Genomic DNA, 16774 nt, shown 5'->3' with positions numbered 1-16774 from the left:
TTAATCTGTCTTCAGACAGTGACATATTCACTTGGTTTGGTTTCTAAAACATCTATCTACCTGCTTGACCGTCTACCATGAGTTGCGTTCTCGCGCGCGAGTCTATACTTGAAGTTTAACAAGATGTATGGAGACGCGCGAGAGAAAGCAACTCATGCTAGCAGCTAGGTCTGTAATCCAAATCTGAATCTAATGTATCTCCTTTTTATTTTTAGAGTAACAAAGTACAGCGAGCGTAATCGAATGCACACAGCGAACCTCGCAATAGTGTTCGGCCCCACGTTACTCTGGGCGCCCGCCGAGCAGGCGCACAACATCGCGATAGACTGCATCCAGCAGAACAACGTCGTCGACACACTCCTCACCGAGTTCAACGAGATCTTCGCGGAAGAAGGCAAGGCTAGGAGGAAGTCGTGACTCGGACTTTATAGGAAACGAGTCTGAAAGCCCTTTGAGTTTTAGATGGTCTAACTATGGACTGTTTCTATCTATTCAGATACTTACTGGCTGTGACCAAAAAAGGATTTTGGCCTCTGATAAAAGAGAACGCCACTCTGCCATGTTCTACGCCACTTCCAGTTGGGTATTCCGAGGCTCAGGTCTTTTAAGTATCGTCACTCCATCGGTATCTAAAATGCAGATAGTGCATCTAAAATGAAAAAGTCTTAAGGGCTTGATGATCAGTTTGAAATAACTTTAGAAACTTTCTTTGAAGAAAAAATACTAGGCCCTCATAGACAGTAGGATCCTGGAAGTGGTCCTGCAAAATCTATGTGATATGGACTGAAATGGGCCGTCTATAACTTGTAAAATGGTGTCAGCTTTAGGTCAACGTGCCAAATGTTGATGACCAAAGCGATTGATCAAAGTGGCGTTATGGCTAATTTGTGATTATGTATGACCTTCTACGGGTAAAGGTACTTTATGGTAGTCGGCGCTTCAATAATCGTCGTTATTAATACCATAAGCGCCGACTGCCATAAAGGTACCTTTACTCGTGGAACGTCACATTTTACTCTGAATTCTTTATTGATTATTTGCCGTCCAAAGTAAAATTTAATTGCCATAATTGATAGATAGTTTTTCAATGCATGTTATGCGAAATACAAGTAATTACAACGAGTGTTAATATAAAAATATATTATTTAAATTACTCGTACATACATTACCTATATTGTATTAGATTTTTCCATAAGTTAGTCATAACGTCACAATTATTTATGAATTAAATATCTCTAGTTGATGTAATATCAATAGTTTCAACTTTATGTAACATATTGAATGCATGTAGAAAACTACGTAGTCTAAACATGTATATATATGTGATATAGCTATTTACTGTGAACTAGATATTGGCCTTGATAAATAACTAAATTATTGATACGACAAAGTAGAAGATGAACTTTTTTAAGTCCTTTAAAATGATTGATAGAAAATTCAATTGATCTCCGCTTAAACGTTGATTCTGTAATATGATAACAGGGACAGGCATTACAATCACGGGGATATAAGTTCTTTTTCAATTAGACTGTTAGAAAAGAGATTTTAAAAAGCCCTGGATACTTGTAATCAGATATAATTCACGAAAAGTATAGTTTTGGATAATGTTATATGAAAGTTTAAGGAACAAAAAATATAGTTTATGAAATGTAATGTAGTAGTTTCAAGCATTACTAAACGTCAAAGAGAATTTGAAATAGACGTGGATTGCCAAACAAAATTTTGTAGCCACAGTAAATTTACTGCCATCTTTCGACACATGATTAAAACTTATAGAACGCCATTTGACTTTGATCCTTATTCTTTCACCGTCAAGTGGCGCCATCTTACCGGGCATCGGCTAAAGGTTGTGACCTTTGGTCTATTAGATGGCGCCTCTTTTTGATATTTAACAAATTTAACGCATATTAGTAAGGATAAGGATCAAAGTCAAATGGCGTCCTAAATGTTTTAATCATGTATCGACAGATGGCACTAAATTTACTGTGGCTACAAAGTTTTTTTGACAGTCCACCTCAATTTCAAATTCTCTCTGCTAAACATATAATAAGGAAAGTTGAATTCCACTAAGGTGTGGTCATTGCTGTCGATGCGGTGTTGTAATCGTCAAATAATTATGTTTCAAAGACTGTGGGACTTGAAAAGATAATATAATTATATGGAACAATTTAATTTAACATAAACTTATATTTTTGGGTAACCCTGTAAATATCCATTATTATATTTAGAGCAAGTGGTCATTTTTTACAGCAAATATAAATAAAATTAACTAACAAGGAAAGGTACCCAACTGTCCGGTTCCGATTTGATTTATATTTATATATGTTATAGAGTAGTCTAAAATAACGGACACGTATTTTTTTTAGCTGCCCAAACTCAACCTATTGGGAGAAATTGTCCTCCAAAGTACTAAAAAGTTACTAAATCTTCTAACTCCTATAGAAAGTGATGCTCGAGCAACTTGCTAGTTAATGGCTTATTTGAGTATATGTTTAAGAACAGTACCCCTAGTGTAAATAAATTCGATTTCCAAACGTGACGTACGCGTTTGCGTTTAGTCTCATTTTGTATTGGATTTCGAAAGAGCGCGCCAAGCGGGACGTTTTGGAACCTCAAAATCCTATACAAAATGAGACTTAACGCAAACGCGTTCGTCACGTTATGATGTCGATCAAAGTTACACTAGGGGTACAGGAAAAAAATGTAAACGTGTTTTGTTATATAAAATACGTGTCCGTTATTTTAGACTACTCTATAACATACATAAATATAAATCAAGTCGGAACCGGACAGTTGGGTACCTTTCCTTGTAAGTCCCACGGTAACCTCAAGAAGGCTTGTGTTGTGGGTATTCAGACAACGATATATATAATACATAGAAAATACCCCTGACATGGGAATAAATATCTGTGTTCATCACACAAATAAATGCCCTTACCGGGATTTGAAGCAGGGTCATGGGTGTTTTTTATGTATATAAGTATGTATTTATGTATATACGTATGTATACCATCGACTAGTACAGGCTTTGCTTCGTTTGGGGCTAAGTCGATCTGTGTATGATTGTCCCCATATATTTATTTATTTATATTTATTTATCTTCGTACCACTAGCTCTCAGTGTACCTATAGTCGAAGTCATAAATATCTATACATTTATTCAGCTTAATCTATGGATTTGTTAAGTTGAAAATATATACTTATGACCTTGGCATTATTACTTGTAGGCTTGAAGCCAATCTGTATCGTGTGCCTTAAGCTGCATGTGTAAATATTCATCTTGGATGAAATCTTATGTGATAAAAGGATGTTGTTTGTTTATTCATGATTAATTTGGGAAGGTTATGTTGTAACCCTCTTGTTAACCCTTTGGTTTTGGGGAGAGAACGTGTTAACTAGTCTAAGTCATTTAGAGTAAAGGAAGTATACATCGTTTCAAAAAAACTATTCATTTCAAATCAATTAAAATTATTTATTTCAGAGTACATGCCCATAGATAAGATACAAATACAAATAAAAATACATGTCAACGACTAAAAAAAACATTAATTACAAGAAAATTCAATACTATGTCAAAAACAAGAATATTAAAAAGAAGAAATACATCAAAACAATAGATTAAAATTACAATACAATAAATTAAAATAACAATTACTGTCTGAATAAAATTACTATTACACACTTAACACAATATTGTACACTGTGCCTATAGAACTCATATGTATTGTTGTCTGTTTTATGTTGTTGATACCAGTGGTATTACATTATTTTTGATGTTCATCATGTTATAATATATAACGACCCGCCCCGACTTCGCACGGGTTAACCTTAACAAATTATGCACCCTTCCTCAAGAATCACTCTATTAATAAGTGATAATCCTATGAAAATCGTTCGTTCTTGAGTTTGTCGGGAACATACAGACAAACAGACGCGAAGGGGGGACTTTTTTTATAAGTTGTAGTGATTTTTCAATATCACAAAATATGTTTTTATGCTTTCTCTCCGTCGTACATGTTATCGTATAAGTATATATATATTATCCGTCATAAAATGGTATGTCTTATATTTCTTTGTTTTTCGCTGGACACAGATTTTGTGGTCTTGTATAATATTTAGTTATTTGAAACGAAGTATACTTCATAAAATAGCCTCATTCAAACATATTTCAGCATATATGTTTCTGAATACGTCACTTTTAAGATTTTTTGTATTATAAAAAAAAACTATTGATTCTTATTTATGTTATGATTCAAAAGTAACTAATACATCGTGTATTTAAAAATAGGTTTAGGGTACGTTCTTAAAATTCAAACCCATTTTTTTCCGATATCATACTGGTTATCGAAAGCACTAAGGATCAAAGTTGTAAATAAGTGTCAATTTATAGTTATATAGCCCCTCTACACAATGGCCCAGCGCTGGACCAGCTAGATGGCCATGCGATGGTTGAGAGCACGCACTATGGAATGGGCCACGTACGCATCGCTGGCCCATTACCTTTGAAATGCGGACGAAAACCCGACACCGTGGCATCCCATCGCCATCCCGTCGCGACATCCACTACCCTCTCTACACGCTGGCCCATCTTAGTGGGCCAGTATGATGGCCCATCGTGTAAAGGAGCCATTACAGTAATCTGATCCTATGTGGACTGATTGTCATGTATATGAGTATATTATATATTTAAGGATATTTGTCGAGTGATTGTATATCTGAAATACTCAGAAATGTAACACCAATGTAGATCGAATACTGAAGTTAAGCTAGGTACCAAAGTTTTATATTTTCGGCCGATAGGTGATATATGACTATATTTACTGTTTTAGAAAGCCAATGCTTAAACTAGAGAATGAAGTTACATAAAATAAAAATTCACCTATTTTATTTGTTTTGTTTCATTCCTACTTACTACTGCCTTGCTTCTGAAACTATATCTTTCCCAAAGTTATACCTATTATAATTACGAAAATGAGATACGAATATTAACATATATCATCGCTACAACAACGGCTCAATGAAGGCATATCTTTGTGCTTAGCATCCTTACTTTAAAATCAATAACTCTTTGGTTAAAATTAAAACCAATATTGAATTTACTGCCAGTAGTTTTTCGGTCTCTTACATAATAAATTACCAGTATCTAAGCGGTTTATACCGGTGACCTTGAACTATTAGAGTACGTCAATCCGTTAACTAATTCATTTGGGAATCAGCATTTGGTTAGGAACCTGCTATTTACCATTGTTTACCGAGGCTAGTGTATCATTTATGATAGTATGACAGAGTTATTTTGTGTTTGGGTGGTAAATTTGATCTAGGTAATTAATTTGTAAATTTATCGTTAAAAGAAATTGTCAACATTCAACTTTGACATGTTTAAGGACAGTTTTACATGCCAATATGGAATTTACATACAATCAAGAAAACCCATCAACAATAATAAAATACACATAACTGAAAATATCAATTCGAACTAAAATATTATTACTTAAAGACGTATAAAGTCTCTTAATTTTGAATTAAAAAAATATATATAAAAAAAACAAACAAATACAAAAAAATAATTGAAAATATTTTGACACAATTTGCTGTATATCAACGACAGCTATGCCCCTAATTTTCAACTATAAGAGTTAGAAGCATTTAAATATTTGAATTATGGAAGGTAGAGGCATAAATTAATATATTAACATACATCAAAATATACGAAAATGTTTCCCATAATGTTAATATTCAGAGAGCAAAATGGGAACTATGTTTGTATTGGAGAAGCGACCGTCCGCTTTCCTCTATATCTTTATTTAGGTATGAATATTATTTGAATGACTGAGTTCTGAGGTAAACAATTTCATAATTGGGAGGAAAACCCCAGAAGAAAATCAAAAACAACATTGGTATTCATACTTAATTGCGCATTGAACAAGTAAAATTGGACTACGATACTTACATAATATTGTGCCCACAGGAAATCAAGTTGCGAGGCTAGAAGCAGAAGGTAATACTGATATAATCAATTACCAGTGTATACAATACCATTATCATTCCAGGGTGCGGCGGCCAATTCAGCTTGCTATTATGGAGAAACATACATATATACTACATATACAGGTATGTGGGAGTCAATTACTTATATACTATACGTATGTGTCGGCGGGCGATCGTTAGATCAGGCAGCTCGTGAAATTCTTAGGCGTGAAACGTGAAACTCTTTGTCTCATTCCCCGATTTGACGGAGCTCCACGTAATGCGTAGCTGTTTCTGGACAGTTTGCCCTTCGGACATGGAAGCATCCTAACGAATCTATCCTACCTTTGAATGCTTTATGACTTAAACGAAAACATCACTCAAACGCCAAGATCCCGGACGCAAGGCAGCTAATGTAAACCTCACTCGAAAGTGTAAAGGTTATTTTGACAGCGTCCGCCATAACACCTATAGGTGTCGTTGGCGCTGTGGGCATGTAGTAACGATGACTCGATGACTTAAGGTGTTCTTGGCGTTCAAAAAGGTTAATGTGATTACCGTCAAAACATTACATAGGAACGATTACGATCTCCCTGATATTACGATCTGCCGCCAACTTATGGATATGACTCTGAAATAAAGTTTTACAGTACATAGGTATGGTGATACTGTAACTATGTGGAATATTTAAAAAGCGATATACAGCGTTTTTTTTTTTCGTTAATTTCAAGGGTGCTTTCTTGAGCTTAAATTAAGTAACTTTCTCAAAGACACCGGTATTCTAATTAACTCCATTTCGGAGATAATCAATAATTTATTTTTATCTTATAAGGCTCTCACGAGCGTATAAACTTGCCTTAGGGCCTTTACATATTAATTAGTGTTTAATACGAGTGTGTACATTTGCTACCAAACGTAAATACTATCTCGGACGATTGATGTTCGAAATGACATTGATATTGATATGTCATAGTTTTCAATTGTTTAGTTGAATTAAAAGGTAATGCCCGTGTTACAAGAACGCTATATGCAACATTTAACTACATTTTATAAAAAAAAAATATTTTTTTAATTTACCATGGCATTTAGTTTCCTTAAACGTACTTACCCATACCCCGGAGTTAACAGAATTCAATAAAATCACGGTGTATACTGTAAAATGTTATACGATACAAGTGCGAATAGGCAAATGGCAACTTGTGACGATTTATAACACTCCCTTTGACCATGTTTTAATTTATCGCCACTCGTTGTGAATTTCCTATTTTTTGCACTTATATCGTAATCAAATAGAAGTAATTTACCTATAGAGACAAAGGGTAAAAAAGAATCATCATGCCAGTACTAAGAAACATTGTTTATTTCACAGAACATATAAAATTTTCGTCAGCTGTTTTAAATTTTCGCAGTCTTTTTTCATCAAATATATATTTTATTTGTACAAAAACAATAGGAATGTATTTATTAAAAATAAGCAGATTATAACCTTAGAAAATGAACTTATAATTTAAACAAATATTCCGCTCACGGTTGGATTTATGATTTTAATTATTGTAATAGAATTACGTCAACTAAGTACCACTAAAATTAATAAACTTAACGAGTTAACAATAATATTGCTTACAAAATATCTAAATTATAATTTGAATTTGATTAACAAATAACAAAGTAGGTATTAACAAGTACCTACAATAGTTTATTTAGAATCAGAATCTAATATTTTATTCGTGATCAATTTAAAACTAAAATTACTTACCTACATACAAAAGTATTTGAATAGTGCCATCAAATAAGTAAATAATTAATAATAGTATAAAAAAAAGTTATACCAAAATTAGGTGTGAAGAATCTTTCCCGGTGCATCATGTTTACTTTTTACATTCAACAATAAGGAATTAATTTCATCAAGGTCATTGAATTGTTCAAAAGTTTATATTTTCCATGTATTAATTTTGTACGTATAACGAGTGTAAGTTAAACAAAACAAAATATTTGTTAAACTTAAAATTAAATAATAGGTACCTATATGTATAATAGGTTGGTTTAAAAAACCGTACCAAAAAACTTAGCTCGGTAACAACTCACTGTATTCCAGTATCAAATGCATTTATTAGATTTTTTCATTACACAAAAAAAAAAACAATTTTTGACAAATTTAGGTCATAAAACTATTTTGTTTGTATTTCATTATTTAATTAATTTTGGGACGTACATTAGTTCCACTTTGTAATGTAAATTCACCGAACAAAATGTACATTTCCACTTTGTAATGTAAATTTACCGAACAAAATTTACTTCCAATGCAGAATAAACAAAATATATGACATATGAAAAAATATATATATAGTAATTGTAATGTTAGTTTAAGTACGTAATATAACAAGGGTAATCTAATTAATCTTTAACTTGCAAACATTTATATGACATTTATTCCCAGTTTCTAAAGTGAAATTCGTACTTTCCCTTACATCTCCTATTTTTACAAATGGCTGACATTTTATGATCAAAATAGCTGACTAAACATTCAAACGCTTATAAAATTAAAGTAATGTTTTAAAATAAAATCTAAATTACTATTGTTATAAAAAGCTATATTACGAAGCTCATGTTTCATATATTTTATACATAAAATGGTTTATTTAGTATCTACGTCACAACAGCACGTTTTATAATAACCTTAGGATGTACAAATATATAAAAAGTGCATAAAATGTTCCAAAACGTGTCTCAACAATCCATTGTTCCGCCTAATTATCTACTTTTATCATTACATTTTACATAAAAGTAGTCATTCAATGCATTCAATAATGAAAGTTATGGACATGGACAGTCACGAGACTTTTCGTAGCATCTGTCCCCGATACACTTTAGATTTTCGTTCGTCAACTTGGCTAGGCCACCTATGGCTTCCACGGCTTAGTTTGACACAAGCCACAATTGTACCAGGAGACATCTCCAGAGAAGGTACTTACCCCGTACAATCATCATAAATCATCATATCAGCCTTTTATCTCCCTCTGCTGAGCATAGGCCTCTCTTCTAGTACGCCACTTATCCCGGTCCCGAGCCAATCTCATCCAGAAGTGACCCGCAGTCTTCCGAATCGGCATCAAACTTCAAGACCGAGTGAGGAATGTCGAGATCCGACGTCGCACCAAGGTGCAAGACGTCGGACACGTCATTACCAAATTAAAATGGAGCTGGGCGGGACATGTTGCCAGGCAGAGTGATGGCAGGTGGGCCAAAATGCTAACGGAATGGTGGCCGCTTTCAGACGAAAGGAGTGCCTGGCGTCCGTTGGCTCGTTGGGTGGACGACATTCGGAAGACCCCGTACAATGCGCTCGACTAACTTCGACCAGGATTTGATTACGTACATTATTATTAAAATGACTACTTTCATGTAAAATCGTGTCCGACATTTACAAAAATATCGACAAAGAACATTTTGGCCAAAATAAAAAGGTACATACTTAAAGCTTTAATTCGCCTGGTACAATTTAAATGACTCCTTTGTGTAACGAAACTTAGTCATATTATAATTTTCGTCAGAGTTTATATTAGAGAATTAAAATCTTAAGTATAACATTTTTAACTTTAGCCAATTGGCGAATGTTCTACGCGAATTATTTGACTAAATGCAAGGACACAAAGTAATCAGCAAATTAATAAAAATGTCAACTACATAAGCTCACTATTCGATTTTTCGAAGCATCACTTTCCCAAAGGAATTGTATAACATACCAAATATTGGATATATACATAACCGCTTTATATACGTATGTATACTACATCAAAAACCTTTTAAAACATCGAAATCGGAGGTGCATTTAATGTAACTATGTTTTTTTAAAGTTAAACAACCAGAATGACGGAATGCGTTTTCAATATAGTGTGATGTCGGTTTTTTTTCCCAAATTTGCATAATTTCCACATGGAATCTTCGTAACCTTCTAATAATGTTAAGACTGAGACTTTCCATTTTAAAAAATCTATACCATTTTGAGGCTGACTAGAGAGTGGTGTCACAAGCAATTTTTCGAAATTCTTTATAGTTATGACAATTTTTTAGGGTTGCGTAGTCACCTAGAAACCCTTATAATTTCGCCATGTCCGTCTGTCCGTCCATCCAAGGCTTTGCTCCGTGATCGTTAGTGCTAGAAAGCTGCAATTTGGCATGGATACATAAATCATGCATGGCAATAAAACTTTAAAATAAAATTTTCAAGAAAAGTTTTTAGATTTTTTTTTTGTTGCTTTGATCCAACAGTGTGGGGTATCGTTGGATAGGCATTTTAATACGAATACGGGTTTTCAACGGTCATTTTTTGATAAAGTTAATATTTTAGGAAATAATCGCTCAGAAAGAAAAAAATATGCGCCCAAAAAATATGAAAAAAAGACGTACAAAGCGCTGCTTATACTTGTAAAATGTACATGGCCTGTTCTGACAGAACAATAACTACGAAACCCTGCACTGAGCATGACCACACACATGCTCTTGACCGATTTTTTATTTTCCTATCAAATAAGCTGTCAGTTTCAAGATGTCATTTAATTTCAGGAGGCCAGGTGCGGCTTGTGCTAAAATTCCCGCATTATTTTGGTATTTTTTTGTCACACGATTCGCTGGTCAGACTATCTCTTGTAATTTTTTTTTTATGAAATTATCCAAAATTTAGGAAACTTTCCAAATCTGTAATCAAAATCAATACAATCAGTACCAAATTTATTTTAGCGTATTATTTTATGATATAGGAGGCAAACGAGCAGACAGATCCTTATCGAAGCCTTGTTATCTTTGCAATAAAGACGCAAATCGATTTGCACAAATTATTCTATCCACATCTGCTACCGAGAGTACCAATATTATTTAATATACCTATTATGTAATCGTGGAACTTTAAAGTAACATTACCAATTAAATATTTCTAACGATGATCTAACCACGTTTGAGATCGACCTTGAGCGATGTTTACTTGTAGTTTCTATTTGTAATGCTTTATGTCATCTTTCCTTAGTAAACCCTGCATTTAATTTTACTTAGTAAGGGATTCCATACATTGTGTAACGAAAAATACTTACTTACTTACTTAAGCTGGCCATACACACTAAGGTATGCTTGCGCAGTTTTGCCTGTACAGTTCAACTGCACAGGCGAAGCTGTATAGGAAACTGCACAGTCGAATACCACACACGCGCCGTTTTACCTATGCAATTGGTAAAACTGCGCAGGCATACAATACAATACAAATACACTTTATTGCACACCTCAATACAGAAACAGTACAAATAATACAACACACCCCTACCCCTACCCCTAGTGTGTATGGCCAGCTTTACTCCGTTGGCTCAGCGACCCAAAATGAGACTTGGCCTCCGACACAAGACAGCGCCACTTTTCTCGGTCCTGTGCGACTTCTCGAATTGTCAACTCGAAGTTCGCGCAGATCCGCCTCCACGATATTGCTCCAGCGATACCTCAAAATGCTCAAATATATTTGTGATAAATTATAATTATCGTTACATAAAAAATCTATTAAATTAAAACACGAAAATTAATAATTAATAATTTACCCTTAAGTGTGTGTAGGACTGTAGGTACGTATTTATAACATCAAATGATCTAAAGTTAAATCCTAAAAGCATGACCTCATGTTTTCTTTATGTCTTGTGAGACGTTTCTAGTTTTAGTTAGGCTAGTTTGGAAAAGGTATCTTAATTAATTAGTTTTCTTAGGTATATATTTTTTGTAACATTAGCGACGCTTCGTGTACTACGCCGTAGCGCATAGCAGGGTTTTTGTAGCTACGCTAAAAACCTCCGTTTGTTGTAAGTATCGACGCAAATAAAAAATAATTCGGGGTAATTCACGTTAATAAAACATACATAACATGTACTCGTACATGAATTGAAATCAAGTAGGTATCTCGACTTTAGAAAAACGAGACTACGACAAAATAACTTTTCTAACAGTATTGTATTCCGTTGTTAGTGTTTTTTAGGCCGGGGATATTTCTGTAAAGATTTCCTTCTTCAATCGTATTTTTATACTGTTTTTTTTTTACAAAATTATTTCTCACCGAACCATTTTCTTTATTTTAGGTTGCATGACCTAACTCTCAGAACGTTATATATTGAGAAATCACAAATAGAAACGATTTACGTTCTTAACCCAAAATAAGTTAAAAAAGTTTACTTGAACCAATTAGCATTCTGCATAACCTTAAAAAACCAAAACAAACCTCGCAAATGAAGTGTTAACGTCGAACCCACTTCCCATCGCGTGTCAAGGGCAATATTTCACCTTTCACCCCTAATTATTAACCAGGAAAGTGTTTTTGCTGAACTGAAATCAAGCAGTAAAAATTGAACTTTTACCTATGCATTTGTAACCTTATTAAATTACACATATTTGTATTATGAAAAATAATCATACATTTATATGGTTACCTATAACTCTTGTAACACAATGGATTCCATCAAATTGTTGATAAATGAGTCCTTTATACTTGGGTACTATTTTTACAATATATTCTATCATATTATAAGTACCCTTAGTTCACGTTTTCGAGCACTTCTTTTTTTCCAAAGAAACTCGACTCGTATTTTTCGCGTTGAGTCTACCAAGTTTTACTAACGACATATTTGCGTGTACACGTCCTTGTTGACTGTATCGAGATTCATGTGTTGACATGTGACAGTTGCGTGTTAGTCACGAGAAATGACATGACATGTCAAGTTTTTGCATTTTTGCGGATTGCGTGCGCCACGCATGCAAGCTGTCACTGATGAAATGTATGTAAACAGATTAGCACATATTAAAGGACATTTTTTGTTTTGTTTGAAAAGTCAAATAGTGCTGTATAATATGTCATGTAAAGTAAATAACAAAATTTACTTTTTTATAACCCAAGTTACGTTATTATAACCAAAGATAATTTGAAATAGAAGTGGATTGTCAAAGTAAACTTTGTAGCCGCAGTAAATTTACTGCCATCTTTCGACACATGATCCTTAGTCTTTCACTGATATGTGTTAAATATGTTAAATATCAAAAAGTTACGCCATCTAATAGAGCCATCTAATGGTCTATACCATAGTTATGGCGGCATCGTTTCGAGCGCTGTCATGTATCGAAAGATGGCAGTAAATTTACTGTGGCTACAAAGTTTTCTTTGACAATACACCTCTATTTCAAATTTTCTTTGTTATAACGTAAGTAGGGTGACAAAATATTGAAATAGTATTCAATTTTAAAGCTAACTTGAATGATGCTGAATAATCTTGTTAGAATGAAGGCAGTATTCAAGTACACTACTCGTATTAAATATAATTTACATTGTATATTCAATTCAATTCAAATAATGAGGTCCTTACCGGTCGTACTTCAATAGCTTTTCTTCGCTCGAATAAAATAAGTTTTTTTATGTCGATGTTTTAACGAAAGAAAATCTAGTGTATTTTATTTTCTTTGCAAGTTGAGAGCATTTAAGTTTTAAGTAGTTTAGTTCTATGTTTTTTATGACGAATAATGCAGGCGTTGTAATGTTACTTTAAAGTTTCAACAGAATTTTCCCTTGTGCAATATTTTCTTAGAAAACCAACTTCTCGAAGCACCTCCGACTGCAAACTTTAGTCATGCACATAGTTCCATGTCTGCTTTCTAGGCTAAATATTAATAATTCAGTCCATTATAAGCAAAATAAACCCGTTTAAGTACGAATTTCAAACGTTACCCCTACACAGTTAAGGAGCTAAATTCGTTTTTATTTAATGAATTCGATTGAGTAACGAAATTCATTCTCATTACACAATTGAATTAATTAAACTATTAACAGTCAAAGTGAATCTTAACTGTATATTCTTATGAAATTCATCCTTTAACAACAATCCTAACGATTCCAAGCGGGATCACTATAAACCAACAGAAATAATTAGGAACTTTTTAATACAAAATAAAAATCTTACAAAGTACCCTATCAACATAGTAACTCCAATCTGGTTACAAAAGCGTTCTTAGTTCGTGGCACCAATGTTCACTAGTCTACGACCACTACTGGTGCTATATCTCGTCAGAGTCTGATCTTATAGAGTCATAATTGGACGTTTTACTTCTTAGCATCCTGAGGAAGGAGCCAACGGCGAAAATTGTCCTTCTGTGTCTGTGGAAGATACCCTGGTACAGCGCCTCTCTCAGCGCCTTCCGGTCATCCGACATCGACGGCTGAGTGCTCAACGTTATGTCAGAATGCGCCACGATCGACTTCTGATGCCGAAGACTTCCTTGTTTCTTCTCTAAGCTCTTCTGATTCGGCAAACTCATCGTCGACTCTAAAGAAGAGTTCTTCGTCTTTCGAAGATTTAGAATCTTTTTACCTGAAGACTGGGTCTCAGACGTCGAACGCTGGGGCGCGAGTTTAGACCTGTGTAGAGGATTATTGGAACCTTCTGGATGAACCATGATTTCCACAGACTTCTGGCTGACGGCACTCGATCGCGTCAGCGTTTTTTGCGTGCCTGTTGACTCGGGCTTCGGCACCTCTTTGATAGGTTGTTCGGACTCTATCGCAATCATGATTAATAGAAACGCGCGGCGAGCGCGAGCGTCGGCAACGATTTAATCAAGCGGGGCTAAGGTCACATCGGCGGGCGCGTCTCATCAATGCAATCAATGGAGGGCACGGCCAGATGGATGACGACGTCCTTATTATTCGGCAGCTCGCTTCTATCTCCGTCTGAACAGTTACTAAACGTTATCGTAGGGACTTTCGCATCGCTCAGCTTCACGCTGTTCAAGTTTTGTGCCAGACAGTCGACGGAGTCGCGATTCTCCTGTTGGTCATCGGACGCGCTCATGCTCAGTGCGAGCCATTCCTCCTCGTCGTCGGTCCCCCGGTCGACGTCCGGCAACGGATCGATCTCGTGTGGCACCGGCGAGCACGCTTCCCCAGTCACGTGAAGATCGATGAGACCGGCCAAGTTAACATTAAAGTTTCCGCGCTTTCCACGCGGCTCCTCCTGGATTTCCTCTGTGATAAATTGATCTGTCGCGGTTTCGATTTCCTTCTTCAAGGTGTGGTCGTCCTCGTAGAACTCTTGCAAGTCGTTAAGGTTGTCTAAGTTGTTCCCTAAGCTTTCGTTGTCGGCGGCGAGAGTCTGCCGGTAGTGATCGATGAGCGGCTGGAGGGAGTCCTCGTGCTGCCTGAAGAGGTAGTGGTAGGCTTGGCTCACAGCGCGGAGGGAGTATGAAGATCGCGGGCGGTGGGCTGAGGCAGGCGTTGGCGCGGCGACACTGCGCCACACGTGTCCGCGGCGCTCACACAATATTGCATTAGAATTAAGAATCCTTTCAAAGTCCGACACTTGTTCGGCTTCGCTGATCTGCACCAGCAGCTTGTTCTCTGTCTCTTTCCCGCCGATCGTTTGACACAGCCTCTTCTCGCCGACCTGTTTAGGGGGATTAGAAGACTTAGTTTTGTTGTGACTATCGATTCTGTTTTGCGTGGAGGTTGAATGGGTGTCAGCGTATTTCATCGGTATAGAGAGGGTTTGTACAGAAATTGCGCACGGGATTTTTTCGATGGTTTTTCGTTTTTGTTGTTTGACCATGACTTTGGTTGGTTTTGGTTTCTTTTTATCGACGGATGGGGGTCGATGTGGGAAGAATTGTTTGTCAGACCTAAGTCTAGTGTCCGCACTACGAACGGTACGTGCATAGTTAGACTTGGGTCGCTCAGCTAGGCTGACGCTCTGGGCTCGGAAGGGTACTTCAGGCCTTTCTTTAGCGGCCAGTTTGAGTTAGGTTAGGGTGAGAGCTGGTGAAAGCAAGCGCGCTCTCCGAGCGTCGTCAGTGGACTGTTGTACCGTATTCGTATCGGTAAAAAGTTAATTTATCGTTGTGGCATGTTGAGACGCCACCGCGAGCCAAACATCGTATGGGTTGTGGAGTGGGGTTGTACTTAAGCTTTTGTGCAATGCTGGGTTACTCGATCGATTCCGGACCGCCTAAATAAAGATGCGCATAAAATTTGCCAAATGTCCTTGGTTGCACGTGAGGATGACAATGCTATGAATTTTTCAGACGCGAATGTTAGACAGTACCGTCGGTACCTTTGTACTTTGACATAAAACTTTACATTTTATTGGTATAGTTTTAGTTGATCACGCTATAAGTACAGTCAGCATCAATAGTAGCGGATGAAACAACGCGCCAAAAGTATCTGACATCTCAGGTAACTTTTCCAAGTATAGATAAATTTATAAAATTCACGTTCCGAAGTATATCTTTTACAGTCTCAGTAGTTCTATATTAAAGAAATCCGTTTTTGTTAAGCTGTTATAGATACTTATGAAGCGTTTTTTGATCCGCTATTTTTAATGCTGTCTGTACAACACGAATTTGTCGATCCCAATACTACAAATACAAACGCTTGTGTGTCTGTTTGGCCTTCAATAGTTATCCGTGAATTTTCGAAAGACCTCTCCTGGTTTAATTTTTTTTATTACAAAGCTTTTATTTAACTTCATTAACTTGCCCTGTTATGTTAATTAGTGTGAGTCACTTCTTGGAAGCTAAATTTAACTCACTTTCGATTAAGCTAAAATGTCGCACACTTAAGTAAATCGGATGATAATGCAATATTATGATGACATGAAGCTGATCTGATGAAGGAGACAGGAGGTGGCTAAGGGAACTCTGTGATAAAGTTGCCCGTGGAAAGAAAAGTACAGTCAGTGATATAAGCTTATACCAAAAATGAAATTTTTGCCAAAAAACACAGACAAATTGAACTTTTTCTCATCGAA

The 16774-nt window shown here is 35.7% G+C and overlaps 3 protein-coding genes across 5 annotated transcripts in view; 1 reads left to right on the top strand and 2 right to left on the bottom strand.

The window, feature by feature from the left end:
• The window catches only part of LOC133528946 (uncharacterized), an 84146-nt gene extending 79260 nt beyond the window's left edge, over nucleotides 1-4886 (top strand). For all 3 annotated transcript variants that reach the window (XM_061866463.1, XM_061866462.1, XM_061866464.1), the window contains one exon: nucleotides 216-4886. In XM_061866463.1, coding sequence (XP_061722447.1) covers nucleotides 216-417 — 202 coding nt within the window. In that variant the 3' untranslated portion in view covers nucleotides 418-4886. The remainder of the gene's footprint in view (nucleotides 1-215) is intronic.
• A 2418-nt stretch (nucleotides 4887-7304) lies between these two features.
• LOC133528755 (uncharacterized) lies at nucleotides 7305-14543 on the bottom strand. Its single transcript, XM_061866206.1, has one exon. It carries the CDS (start codon nucleotides 14541-14543, stop codon nucleotides 14031-14033), a length of 513 nt encoding a protein of 170 aa, XP_061722190.1. The 3' UTR covers nucleotides 7305-14030.
• A 62-nt stretch (nucleotides 14544-14605) lies between these two features.
• On the bottom strand, nucleotides 14606-16288 carry LOC133528754 (uncharacterized). The gene has a single exon (XM_061866205.1). It carries the CDS (start codon nucleotides 15575-15577, stop codon nucleotides 14606-14608), a length of 972 nt encoding a protein of 323 aa, XP_061722189.1. The 5' UTR covers nucleotides 15578-16288.
• Nucleotides 16289-16774: the final 486 nt, after the last annotated feature.

This window comes from Cydia pomonella, chromosome 20, assembly GCF_033807575.1.
Source record: "Cydia pomonella isolate Wapato2018A chromosome 20, ilCydPomo1, whole genome shotgun sequence".
NCBI classification, from domain to species: Eukaryota; Metazoa; Arthropoda; class Insecta; order Lepidoptera; family Tortricidae; genus Cydia; species Cydia pomonella.
Note: the sequence above shows the minus strand (reverse complement) of the source record. Positions and strands in the feature narration are given on the sequence as shown.

What these genes read in the sequence shown, in the direction of transcription:
- LOC133528755 (XM_061866206.1), bottom strand. Translation starts at nt 14,543, where the DNA reads ATGATTGCGATAGAGTCCGAACAACCTATCAAAGAGGTGCCGAAGCCC.
- LOC133528754 (XM_061866205.1), bottom strand. Translation starts at nt 15,577, where the DNA reads ATGGTCAAACAACAAAAACGAAAAACCATCGAAAAAATCCCGTGCGCA.